Source organism: Ostrea edulis, chromosome 5 (genome assembly GCF_947568905.1).
Source record: "Ostrea edulis chromosome 5, xbOstEdul1.1, whole genome shotgun sequence".
In the NCBI taxonomy this organism is placed as follows: Eukaryota; Metazoa; Mollusca; class Bivalvia; order Ostreida; family Ostreidae; genus Ostrea; species Ostrea edulis.
This window is the reverse complement of record NC_079168.1, coordinates 53,262,551-53,276,859: the sequence shown is the minus strand read 5'-3', so window position 1 is coordinate 53,276,859 and position 14,309 is coordinate 53,262,551. Positions and strand designations below refer to the sequence as shown.

Genomic DNA, 14,309 nt, shown 5'->3' with positions numbered 1-14,309 from the left:
AATCATATTGAAATAAAGAACATGTATTGAATGGAGGTACTCGGGGGGTATTATTTAATGATTGGAGTAAGCCAGTATGAGTGACTATGAATACATATATTGTTGATAAGAAGTCCCTTATCACTCTAATGATACAAAGTCACCTGAATAGATTAAATAATTGTTAAGATTTACACATTTCATATCTTATCAATGATTTCACAATTTGAATATCCACATACATATAAATACAGGAACCCGATCATCAGTACATGTATAGCCTATTGAAATGCCTGGAATAGACTCGGTAACATATGACTTGAAGGGTAAGCAGGTCTTCCTTGCGGGTGAGCGTGTCCAGGGCACCTGGTTTGTTAGTGTAAGCTCAGCAGTAAAGGTGAACTTCATCACCACTCATATGATCGGTGCAACATATGTGGAGTGGAGAGAATCTAATGCTTCTAGGAAGGATTTTGAAGATGACAAGTTTAAGGCCCATGAGTTGTATACAAAACAAGTAACTTCACATTTTTCCAAAGGTAAAGAAATTATTTCTCTTTGTGTTTTCTGAACCAACCACTATATATAGAATTAGAGTAAATTATTATGTTCATGATTTGTAAATTTGAGTTTTGGATATTGCTGCTGTCAAGTTGCACCCTTCTCTGTCTTTGGATATTTGCAAACCATTCTAGGTAATGGACCATGTCTGGAACTACTGCCAGGCAATTACAAATACCCTTTCAACTGTGTGATTCCAAATGACAAGGTGCACTCTTCCTTCGAAGGTACCCATGGTGCAACAAGATGGTTTATAAGAATTGAAATTGGACTTCCAATGCCTCATTTTAACATAGTCAAACATGTGTGTTTTACATACTTGGCTAAAGTGGATATTGACATTCCTCTCTATGCAGTAAGTTTTCAACAAAAAACTACAAATTTTAATTTACGTCCATTCTGAAAGAGCACTTCCTTGTTTTCTCACAAATTAAAAGAAGAATGCTATACCAGTGAAACTTGATGTGGATGAAAAATGGAGGATAACAATATTTTGAAATTGAAAACTTTCAAATTTACTTTAATTAGTAAAAAAAAAAAAAATGCAATTTTATGAGACAGTAATCTGAAAAGAAATTTAAAACCCTGCTGGACTCGAACACATGATCTACATTTCAGCAGTCGACACGCTAACCTACTTAGCAAGGCATTTAAATCGAAAAGGAATAGACAATTTATATTTTCATCCATATTTTAAGAGGAAGTCAGCCATTATGATGATGTAGTATTCCTCCTTAAATGGGTGTATTTTATGATTTTTAAGAAGCATATCACTGAGTGAAAAAAGGAACAGATTATAACACACTACATCGATTTCAAACAGAAACCTGTTGTTCGAAGTCAAGAAAGAAAACTTTCAAAAGCCTTTGGGATTGGTGATGCCGGTGTGGTCAAGATTACAGCCAGTATAGAGCGTTCTGGATACTGCCCCGGGGAGTGTGCGCTGCTCACATGTAAGACACCCATCATTTAGACTCGCATATAAGACACCTATAATATAGACTTACATGCATGTAAGACACCCATCACATAGACTCACATGTAAGACACCCATCATATTGACTCACATGTAAGACAACCATCATATAGATTCACATAAAAGACACCCATCACATAGACTCGCATGTAAGACACCTGTCATAAAAACTCGCTCGTAAGACACGTAATAAAAACTCACTCGTAAGACACCTGTCATAAAAATGCATATAAGACACTTACTATACAGATGTCAAAGTCGGAGTAATGATTTATTGTCTAAGAAATATCATGTAAAATAACAAGAATTCTTGTAATGAGACATCATCATTTTAAAGTACTCTGGATATGGATGGCTACAGCGATATCATATAAATTATGAGTACGATGCAATATATATTCATTTACATTTGATACAATTGGTTTTCATATTTTGGACTTGTAGATTGGCTCCTCAACTAGCTAGGGCCAATTTAAAATTTAAAACTTGCCTCATAAGTATAAAGTGGGTCTATGCTTGTTCAAAGGAAGGTCATATCCTCTCTTAGGGGAGATAACTAAGAAAATAAGTTTTTTAAAAAAAGAGGATTGAAAGATAATCAAAAGTATTGTTTGAGGAACCAAATGGTCTGAAACAACAAATTAAGCTTTAAAAAGTTGTTATAATGAACTTCCTTATATGGTTTAGATGTAAGTTTGAACAAATCATGGCCCCTCTGGGTTCAGGGTGAGGCTACCAAAGACGTTCAAATTTAAATGTAGGAATAGATGTCAGAAATTTAGGCATATCTTCTCAAGAACAAGACTACAATTTCTTTGAAAAAAAAATAAAAGTGAAAATTCAAATTTGTTCAAACTATGGCCCCTAAGGTGAGGACAGGGACCAAGAGAGGATTAAGTTTTACATAGGAATGTCTATAGAAAATTACTTTAAAAGCAACAAGAAAGAATTTGAAAAAAAAAATATAAGATGCATACATTGTCATCTAGTGATTACATCCAAGTCTGTTCAAAGCATGGCCTTCTTAAATTAGCCACAACTGGCATTCAAACACATGTACATAGGGAAAGACCTTTAAAAAATCTTAAGCCACCTTCAAACTGATACTGTCCCTTTGTCAAAACAATGTGCAATCATCCTCATTTAGAGTAGATTCAAATTTGCTCAGATCACGGTCCCTTTGCATTAAGGTGGGTCCGCAATAGGGCTAAATCTGAAATACAGATGATATACACTGTATAAGCAAAAGTTTTTGAGCCATGGTGCAGTGTAGCTGTTTGAAATCTTAAATGCATTATGTCCTCTGATAAAAATTTAGTTATACATAGCACAAATACTTGTAGTGTTGATTAAATCTTATTCAAGCTAATGATTTGAATCAATAAAAGACCTAGAGCCAGAGAGTATAGACCTAAAATAAAGATCTTCAGATCTGTACAATCTTCTCAACTGAATTTTTTTTTAACTTTTTTGGATACATTTGTCAAATCTATCTGCAAGCACTCTGGGACATGTTGTGTCAATTGTATATAATTGTGTAACATGGCAAGTCTTGGAGCTATTGTTGAGTCACCATTCCAATTTCTATGCTTATGAATCACATCTCTGTATGGAAAAAGGTGGTTCTGGAGAACAAGAGCATAATGTGACCCATCATTTCCTTGTTAATCTCAGCTTCAAAAAAGCAGGACTTTTCAGGACAATCCTGATAAATCCTGGGATTTTGTCTCAGGACTTCCTGAGATATCCTGTTGAATTTTTTAGAGAGGCGGGCCTCACAATTAGCTGACCTTAACAAAGTCGGGGAGAGCTTCACCCCTGGCAGCAGTAATATGCATGAGGCTGCGGTGTGAGTTTTTGGACTTTATCAGTTCCAAAGCTGTTAATCAGGCCCCACCTGGACCTGGATCAAACTTCCATATTATAATGATTATAAAATATGATGTGGTAATAATACATGTATGATATAATTTAATTATTATTGTATGGTATTGTTTGTTATACATTCACATATATATTTACCACATCATGCTGTATCATACCATATACCATATCATATTTATATCATACAATGTATATGAAATATGGATTACTGGTCATCACGTACATTTCACCTTAAAATTACCTTTGTTTTAAAGTGGATGTTATAAATGAAACCACAAAAGACCTCGGGCAACCTGCAGCTCTAGTAATGCAGGAAGTGGAATACAAAGGGAATGGTGAAAGAAAAATCGTCAAGGAATGTATACGGAGTGTCACGGGGAGCAAATTAGAAAAGGCAAGTATCAACTATTACATAACCTTCACCACGAAGACTTAGAGGGTCTTATTAGTATTAATATATATAGTGTATAATGTTTGGACAAAAGTGTGAAGCGAGTACCATTCTAGGTTTCAGTATTACTTGTGCAACACAGATGACAGGTGGGTAGATGTTGCTTATTGGTTTCTGCTTTCAAAGGTCATGGGTCAAGGTCAAAGTTGCATACATTTTGAAGGTATTTAATAATTGAAGTGTAAATTTTGAGTTGCTCATTTCCTTGTAATTTGGTCAAAGACTGTGTATAGATTAACAATTACCACCAATTTATGTCCATGATATTAAGCAGAATATTAATCACCTCATTTTCAAGATTAAATTATTTCCATCCATGTGAATTCAAACGGTGAACCAGTACTATTTGAACAGTTTTGGTAAGGAACAAATTCCTAAAATTGTATTTTCGGAGTAAACTACATGCTCATTCACTATCAGCAACATTCATTACATTTAAATATTCCAAATAGCTAGAACTCTTGAATGTCCTGGATACACTTTGATCATCATATAATGCTTTTGCAATGCCTAAGTTTATAACTGCATGTAGTTTCATTCATTTTTTTTCATTTCATATCAACTTTATTCTGTGTTTTTCCCTTTTGAGCAAAAATTGTATGTCATTTAGCACTTGATATTCCATGGTCTGGGATCAATCAGGAAAATATGGAATGTCAAATTCACTTTTACTAAGATAAATAAATTAAGATATCTAATTAATATTGAAAATACCTTCAAATGAATCATTGTGCTCAATGATTGAATGATGTGTACATTGAATGAATTAATGTGTACATGCATTAAATGAATTATTGCACACATAAAATGAATCACCGAGTGCATTAATGAATCATTGTGTGCAATAATTCATTTGATAGTACCATTAAATGAACTAATGCACACATTATTTTCATTGTTTTGCACATAATTCATTCAATGATATAATTCCTTGATTCCATTGTGCTCAATAATTTAGTGGAATTATTGTTCTTAGTAATTCATTTACAGCCCGTTCTAAATTATTTATTGATCTTCCCAATTCATTAATATTAAGAAATAAATTTCATTTTTGAAAATATATACATTGTATATGAGTTTGAGTTGAGTTTGGAAATGTATAAGTTTCTCCACTAACAACTCTTTTCAAACTTATATTACTGTACATAATTCATTTAATGATGATTTAGTTCAATTATTGCATACATCACTAGAATTACTGATATCATTCATTTGAATTAACAATTATATGTTTAATTGTATTCATGAATGCAATTATTGAATTATAAGATATATCTTTAGATCATGTGAAGATACCTTTAGTTAATTGTTGCATATGATAATTCATTTGAAGATATCTTCAATTTGAATTAGATACATATGTTACAGTATTTTTTAATTTGCCATTCCACACACACACAAAAAACCCAGTATTCAACAGGAAATGATGAAACCACAGTGAATGTTTTTGAAATTTACTTATTTGAATTCTGCAGGGGAAGCAACAGAAATGGATGAAGCAGAAGATAGTGATAGATGTTGTACCCCCAACAAGTGCTCTAAGGTCATGCTACTGTATCAAATGTACATACTATATTCAGGTAACAGTCTGCACAGAACCGAGTAATTATCCACAGTATCAATTTGATGAACTTTGAGGATAAATATTATGAGGACTATATCATCATTTTTTACAGTGATTTTTCTTTTTGTTTTCTTGCATAAATGTAGGTGAAAGTACCACTTCCATTTTACAATGGGGAGGACATCAAACTAACATTACCAATCACAATTGGAACTATTCCTCAAAATTACAAAAAGAGCCAGGCTCAGCAAAATCCACCAAGCTATGATTCATTAAATATCCCAGGTACATGTATCACTTTAAACAATTTATGATTACGAGATTGTAAAGCAATTGTGAATTTTTTTTGTTTTTTTGTTTTTTTTTATCAATGATGTTTGACATTTCAATTATTATTGATGACGTGTAAAAAAAAAAAATTGATGACAAAGTATTAATTTAATGATTTTTGAGATCACAAAATGTGCATTTTAGTACTTGTAATCCTGTTGATAACTGAAAGCTGTCAAGGATGGACGTCCAAAAAATCTTTTTCCTACTTTATTTCCAGTGACAGATTTATCAAACAGTATAACCTACACAACCCAGAGAAAATCTTCATCTCGCTTTCAGTACAGCAGTAAGTCTTTGGATTTCCCCGACATCACTTACACTCCATTAAATGCGTATGTGGTGGAATACAAACCGAATGCAGCAGCCGCACCACCACGGCTCTCCACTGACACGAAGACAGCTCAAGGGGATAGACCAAGGCCCACAGCTCCACCCTTGCCAGAGTCAGAGGGAAAACAGGGAGCGGTTTCCTGTCCCGCCAAGGAAAAGTCATGAATTTTATATGTAAAAACTGTAGTAATGTAGAATTTAAATAAACACTGCTTATAGTGTCACCTCTTGGTCATTCACCAAGTTCCCGTTGCTTTGTAAAACAGACATGACATCTGTCAGTGTGTTCTCCATCTCTCTATCCATCATACTGGAGGTTTTCCCAGGTTCCACAATTTTTTCTGGTTTCAAAAATTCGTGATGTTTATACCAGTCATGACTATATCAAAGTAGAGGCGTATGAGTCATAACACTTACCGAAGTTACCTTGCTCAAGCAAAAATGCTCGTAATTTGGAATACATATGCCTTAAACTTTGTAGCTCTGTCCTGGTCCTATCTGCTGTGTACAAAACTGAATACACATTACGAAGGGAAGCTTGCAATTAGTAACTCGATAGACTGTATCCTTGTGGTTCATGAGAAAATCTTCATCTGTGATTTATTAAAAACTTAACAGTAATGTACGTGGTATAGTCCTGGTTGTTCTATGAGGGTTCATAGTTTTAAAACCCTGAATCTATAATATATACAAAGGATGTCTGCATATTAAATTGATAATAAATGCCCTTTCGGATCTCAAAAAGAAGATTCTTAAAGACGATAGGTTACACGAGTCACTCAGGTGACCTATTGGCCTGTGTGTCATGTAGAGCAGGAAGGCCTCTACCTGTCAATTTCATGATCCTTTGAGTAGAGGTTCCGAATCCAGGACGGTATTAAACTTGGAAAGGTTGAAAATGGTCATTAATTATGGAGGAATAGTTGAAAATGAACAACAATTTTGTTCTGAGGAAAAGATTCATATACAATTGCAGCTAGCAACTGTTAATGACTTCTAATTGTCAGACTTACAAGTGTATGTCCGCAGTCTTACTTAAAGCTGTATGATCCGACGTTCATGTATTATTTTTGTACAGAATTACTTTAAGGTAGATTAATTAGATTTTAAAGTTATTTACTTTTCCTTTATTACATGCTTGAAAACATTTGCATGTAAAAGAAAACAGCGAGAAGATTATTTAAAAAGTAAATTAATTAATGTAGCAGGTACGCATAAATTCTGTTAGCTAGGCTTCTATAAATAGCTCCACATGCATCAGGGGAATCCCAGCATGATGTATATAACTCAGATACAACTGTCTAACTTTAAGGCTGAAAGCGCGTAGAAATGAATTACGAATTAAGAGGTATTTGGTATTTTTATTTCTCTTAAACTTACAGCACAGTAATAAAATACACAGCTTTACACACCGATGATCTCTGACCTTTGAAGGTCTTAACTGGACACGTGACTGTCAATTGATTCCTGCATTAGAAATGGTCGAGTGACAGTTGTTCGTAAACACTGATTAAAATCAAATAATTCTGGTTAAAACAGGCGAAATAATGCATGGCATGTTGTAAAGCCTCGTACATGTGATGATTTATCAGCATTTTCACAAGGTGGAAAAGTTTGTCAAAATTCAGATCATACAACTTTAATCAGCAAGGAGCAATTCAACTGTTAATAGCTTCTATACTGCCAGACATATGTCTGCAATCTTACTTAATCAGCACTTGGGTGTAATTCCAACTGTTCATGCTCATTATCATTGTTATCAAAATTATTGATGATCACCTCATTTCTATATTGAGCAACTCGTTGCAAAATGATAATTCTCCAACATAATAGATTTACATTAATTATAAAGATAATATGCCAGTTCTTTGATGATCTTTTGAAATAAAAACCATGAACCAACATCATAATCACGATTTATATTTATTTGTGATGAGATTTGATTATCAAACAAGTAAAGCTGTATTCTGAAATTTGAATGGTACATCAGGAATTGTAGATTTCAAGACAAACATTTTAAAATTTTGGAAATTCTTAAAATTTTGCATCAAAACAGTTAACAATTTCATATAACCCCTTTCAGTATCTATTATACTGTATACATATTTTTAAAAAAAAAATCATTTTGTCAGAATATGCAATTAATACTCTAGTTTGACTATCCCATGATGTAAGGTTTCAACTTAAATCATCTTTTTTGGCCAACCCAGGCAAAATTCCCCCACTCATTTTTTTTTATATGGTTAATACTATTATTTCTCAAGAAGACATTATCTTTAATTAAAAAAAACCCCAACTTTCCAGCCCGTTTTTCATTAATACCTCACTCAAATTTTAGTGGTATGATCTATTCTAAAAACTTGATACAAGAGATTTGTTTGTTGAATATCAATATTTTTGGTCTAAATCAAATAATTTTCTTACCTACCCACCCAAAGGTTAAAATGATAGGTTGCAAAGAAGAAACAAACAATATTTAATTTAGCCCACTGAGTTGATGTAGAAGAAACCAATCCTTTTTTTTTTTTTTTTGGTTATTGACTTCAACTAAAACGTTGACTTGCATTGGATGGTTGAATTCAAATTATCTGAATGAATTTCTCTGTCAACCCAATCAAAGCAAATAAAATCATGTGACCACGAATACCACAGAAAAAGTGTCACAAACAGTGAATTTGCATAAGTTTTATAAAAACAAATTCCAGCCGATTAATTTAACCATGCAAGATGTACCTTATAAAATGTTTACATTATTATAACTCCCATTCAAAAATGTTTATTTGTAAATTACATGTCATGTACAATTTCAACATCAAAACCATACAACTTTACAAAGCAAACAAAATTTCACATGGCACTTTGACTTTGCAAGGAAATAAAGATACTCATATTAAAACTCATGTGAAAACTAAGAACTGTCCTACTGGGCAGGCAAGTTCAAAATAGAGGCACAGTTATTATAACCTGATCACGTGTTGCATGCATCAGACCCGAGCCTCAGTAGGTATATACTACAATACCAGACCTATCACAGACCTGGTTATAGTCACTGCAGCATTGAATGGGGGTCAGATACACCATTCCAAACATGCTTTAGATGAACCCTTCCCATCAAGATTGGTTTTTGTACCACACTTGTGATAGCTAGGAACAGACCTAAACACTGTCTATCATGTTGCATCTACAGACAGACGTGGCAATTCTGGTACAAGTAACTAAGCTATATATCTAGGTTGTTTGTGTTTTGGGGTTATAAAGTTAATGGAAGCACAGATTAATTTGCATAATCAGCTAAGTTGATTTATGACTATAATACTTACATTGTTTTATATCTCAAGAAGACAAACAACCATCTATTATATATATTTGTTATATCTATTATATATATTTGTATTTCATCAATTTATAGGTTTTTATGTTGAGCTGAAAGGTTGGTACATTTATGAAATGAAATACACTGCAACAGCATTGGGTTTATCGATACATATTGGGGGTATAAAAATATGTCTTTCTTCATTTAAGAAAAATAACTTAAGAAAACTTGCACATACCTAATGCTCAAATCCACTTGAAATAAACTTAAGTTTAACAAAGTATACCAAAGCACGTGGAAATGACTGATTGTCAATTCTATAAAGTGATAGTTCAAAAAATTGTATTTGTGAACATTGTGCTACTGGGGGTGACTGTTTTTTGACTCCACACCCCTTGGAGCCACCACATAAAATGTTACATCCCCATCACCCGTATATCATATATATATACATGTATATAAAGCTTGAACTCAATTGAATTTACAGTCGTTTAAAAAACAAGCAGGTTAATTTCCATGACACTCCATGTTTGCTCACAAAAGAGATAAAATGTCAGAAATTTTCATTTAAACATTTATGAAGACATATTTTTTTCTTCAAATTAGAACAACTTATCTAGACGTCGCGTTCAGAAAGCATGCACAATGCAAACACACGTTAAATTTTATGCTCACAATTGGAACTTCACCTCCTTCATAAATCAGAAACAAACAATATACTAATAATATATCTTCTAAATAACCAAAACAATTAAGATAATGATAATAAGATTTACTTTTGTAAAAATGCATTATTATTTTCCTACACGTGTTTAGATTTTGGGATAATGACAAGACTTACAAATGTCTAGTATTCTTGGTGATATTGTTATCTCATTGGAGATACAAGACTACACCATTACTTTTTGCCAATAAAATATTGTCAGAATGATGGGTTAGTAACATCTATTAACAAAACTGCTTTCCCAGAACAAAAAATGTACTACTGCGCATACCACATTTCAATAAATTTATCAGGCATTGGGTGCAAAAAAATTATTGCATGGTTTAGTTTTCTCAACCTGCCCCATTTTTCGATCCCTGATCCTAATTTTTTAATGCATGGGATTTGGATACAATTATTTTATCTACCCTTTGGTTACCCCCTCAAAAATTGATATTTACGATGTCAAAAAGTATGGACAGCATCGTAGTTTTCAGTACATTTACACAATATTATCATATATCATGCATGTAGTTCAGTTACCATCACCACATATCCATTGGAGTTACAGACCTCTTTAATACTTCCTCCAAAAAAAAAAAACCACTTCGACCTGCCTTCCCTGTTTCTAAAAAGCATGTACATGTAATAGGAACCACATTTTTTTTCCGTCTTTATACAGATAAGCGGTGGGAAATACATAAATAGGCATAAACTTTTATTGACAAACAGTTTTTGTCTAAAACAAACCATTCTAAACTATTTGTACAGTTTAATAAAGTATACAGTAAAAAAAAAAAGAAAATTTGAGTAAATGAAAAACAGGACAAATTAAAAAGTAAATACTCTGAAATTAATAAAATTTTTCTAAATAAAGATAAAATTTCAATGAAACACGCCGAATCAAGACATGCCCATAACAAAATATTTGATATTTTAAAATGTATATGGTTTCACAACATCCAAAATACATGCAACTCATATTTTATAATAAATGTCCTCTAAAATCACTAATTTTCAGGGGGGGGGGGGGGGGGGGTGTCATTGATTTCATGATGTGTTGTATTATTCCTTCCTCCATGTACAGTGAAAGTAACAACAATAAAGGTTGACACCTATATCTTCTCTCACATCATCCCAAAATACCTTATTTTACAGGAGGTGGATTTAAAATCTACGTGCAGATTGAGAATTTCTATGTTGCACAATATTCAGAATACACCTGTTAAACACTTATTAGTTTCCCTTTTTCATAGAAAAATTCTTTAAAAGAGGTGCAAAAAAAAAACCTGTGTTAGATGTGTCCAGAGAAAGGCCTACTAAAACAAGGAGTCTTTTGGAAGGTCTATACCCAACTAACATTAAGGAAAACTAAAATCACATCCAAATGAACAAACTATTACTAAAAGAACACAAAAAACATCAAACAAATGTTTAAAGCACCAAAATGTGTAAATTACTAACAAAGAAACAAAGCAGGAATTTGGATTTCTTTTTCTAGGAATCATTGGCAGTTAGCTACTGTTATCACACTTCATATGATAAACAAAAACATTATCCACATGTAATCACATCAACCAAAGGATCATTCTACTCCACAGTTGAAAAATGTAAAAAGTTACATATTTTGCTGACATTTTGAATAGATGTCTATAAAAGTCACCAAATTCTGCTGTTGAAAACAGGGAGAGCTCTCCTTATAGAAAGGTTACCTGTAGATTACATGTGGATGTTTTACATTCTCAGGGCATTCTCGTCACATACCAAACAAAATGTAGTTACAAAATTTTCAATTTGCAAGAATGCATTTTTTTCAATTATAACAATGATTAAAAGTTAATGATATGTAAACATATGAAGAATTTCTGTCGGGCTGATGAATGTTAACATTTGTGGTAAACCTGCATTTGGCATTCTACAGTGCCTTTGGTACATAACATCATTTTCAACAGAAAATACATAATGCATGCTTTAATATTACTTAAAGCGATGAAATCATTGCTACATTTTACATTTATCAACAACACTAAGCCAAACAAATGAATAGATGAGCAGAATGGAATGTAATCAAGTGGTGAAATATAACCAATGAACAAGGTGACCAATTGTTACCCCCTTTGCTAATCACTGCATGAAATTATTTTAAAAATTAGCACCAACATTAAACCTATTAGATTCATTTCTTCTCAATTTTTTTTTTTTGTATACAGGTAACATACTGATAAATAATTTTACAGCATCAGGTACTGTTCCTGTCACATACACCATGAAAACTTGGACGTGGTTTTCAATGAAATACATCTCATTTTCTAAATTTTTGACTATAAAATTCATGTGATGGTATTTTCTGGGGATATTTGAGTTGTACTGCCTACCATGATGAATTTAATTGCATTAAAACTAAAGAAGTGAAGATGTGTTGAAGTGCTTTTAGCCACAAACCTGTGGAAAATGTAACATATAACAATATCTTAAAACAAAATATCAGAAAACTGAAAACTTTTTCTCTCATTCCCACATCAATAAATTCATAAACACTGAGAAAACAAGATATGTTTGTGAAACACAAATGCCCCCGATAATGGCCAATTCCGAAGATGGCCAAGGTCACAAGGGCAAATATCTTGGTACCAGTAGAAAGATCTTGTCAAAAGAAATGCTCATGTACAATATGAAAGCTCTAATATTTACCATTTAGAAGTTATGACCAATGTAAAAAAAAATTTAAAGTAGGTCAAATGTCTAGGTCAAAAGGTTCAATACCAACGGAAAGATCTTGTAACAAGGAATACTCATGTGAATATCAAAGCTCTATCTCTTACTGTTCAAAAGTTATTAGCAAGGTTAAAGTTTTTAAAAAGTAGGTCAAACTCCAAGGTCAAGGGGTCAAAAATGTTGGTACCCACGGAAAGGTCTTGTCACAAGGAATACTCATGTGAAATATCAAAGCTCTATCTCTTACTGTTCAAAAGTTATTAGCATGGTTAAAGTTTTCAAAAAGTAGGTCAAACTCCAAGGTCAAGGTCACGGGGTCAAAACTGTTGGTACCCACGGAAAGGTCTTGTTACAAGGAATACTCATGTGAAATATCAAAGCTCTATCTCTTACTGTTCAAAAGTTATTAGTAAGGTTAAAGTTTCAGACAGAATGACAGAATTACAAAATGACAGACAGGACAAAAACAATATGCCCCCTGATCTTCGATCTCGGGGGCATAAAAATTCTAATATAAAACATAATCATCCATCATGTTTAACATAATCATCCATCATGTATTAACAATCACCACTAAATCCAATTAACTTTCAATCAGTTCTAACATCCTGAGAACAGGAAAATAAATAAAACTTTTAATAGCCTACATCTCCAGCCTCCATCATCCCCGTTCTGACACTTCTGGATATTTTGGCAATTCTACTATGGTGTACTTTTCCTTGGTTTTATATGAAGGGAAGAGACCTGTTTTTCCTGTTCTGTGGTTCATGCCTTTAGAAAACCCGTCCCAGTGGTTTCCTGCGATGCCCAGTAAGTCCCCGGGTTCCAGGTCTATTTCTTTGTCACTTCGTTTCACGTGTTTTTCCACAGCCTCCACACTGTGTCCATTCTGCCCACCGAAGTAGTAAATGTCATCCAGTGACTTGAATCTCTGGGAAGCATCCCCATGCATGGTCTGCATGATTTCATAAGCCACTCGACAGACCTTAAATTCATAAATACATAGATACAATGAATCGGGCAAAGTTTCCAACATACTGATATAGGTTGGCTTATTCCTTGTTTAGGAAAAACTGAGTAGGGAAACACTGAATTTGTCAAACAGTTCATCACAGAATTCAAAATGCAGTCAAAGTTTCTTACCACAATTTGAAATACAAACAACATGCTAAAACTTAAAATGATTTATACATGCTTCAACCACAACCACACATCTTTGGTAGTCGAAAATTTGATTGTACCTGTGTATTCACAATAACATTCTAGATAACCTACCTGTGATGAAAATGTACAGACTAAATGGTCACAAAGAGACAGGAAGTGGATGTCCAGAATTACCCCCCTTAGTGATTCGTCGGAGTAGCGTCTGTTCAGTCCCGCTGACAAAGTGGCTGCAGGATCACTGATGAAACTGTAATCTGGATAACTGCAGAAACCATGAAATTCAGAGGCTTAGAAACACTCATTGATATATTGCAAAATTTCAAATGGCTAAAATGT

General features: G+C 33.3%; 2 protein-coding genes across 4 annotated transcripts in view; one reads left to right on the top strand and one right to left on the bottom strand.

Moving 5' to 3' along the window:
• The first annotated feature begins 191 nt into the window (after window positions 1-191).
• Window positions 192-6,302, top strand: LOC125649706 (arrestin domain-containing protein 3-like). The gene is made up of 7 exons (XM_048877414.2): window positions 192-518; window positions 675-895; window positions 1,364-1,493; window positions 3,655-3,794; window positions 5,327-5,431; window positions 5,562-5,700; window positions 5,966-6,302. Exons 1-7 carry the CDS (start codon window positions 269-271, stop codon window positions 6,241-6,243), a joined length of 1,263 nt encoding a protein of 420 aa, XP_048733371.2. The 5' UTR covers window positions 192-268; the 3' UTR covers window positions 6,244-6,302.
• A 1,682-nt stretch (window positions 6,303-7,984) lies between these two features.
• Window positions 7,985-14,309, bottom strand: part of LOC125649700 (alpha-(1,6)-fucosyltransferase-like) — a 33,662-nt gene continuing 27,337 nt past the window's right edge. For all 3 annotated transcript variants that reach the window (XM_048877408.2, XM_048877407.2, XM_048877409.2), the window contains 2 exons: window positions 14,085-14,235; window positions 7,985-13,794 (listed from right to left, as the gene is read on the bottom strand). In XM_048877408.2, coding sequence (XP_048733365.1) covers window positions 13,471-13,794; window positions 14,085-14,235 — 475 coding nt within the window. In that variant the 3' untranslated portion in view covers window positions 7,985-13,470. The remainder of the gene's footprint in view (window positions 13,795-14,084; window positions 14,236-14,309) is intronic.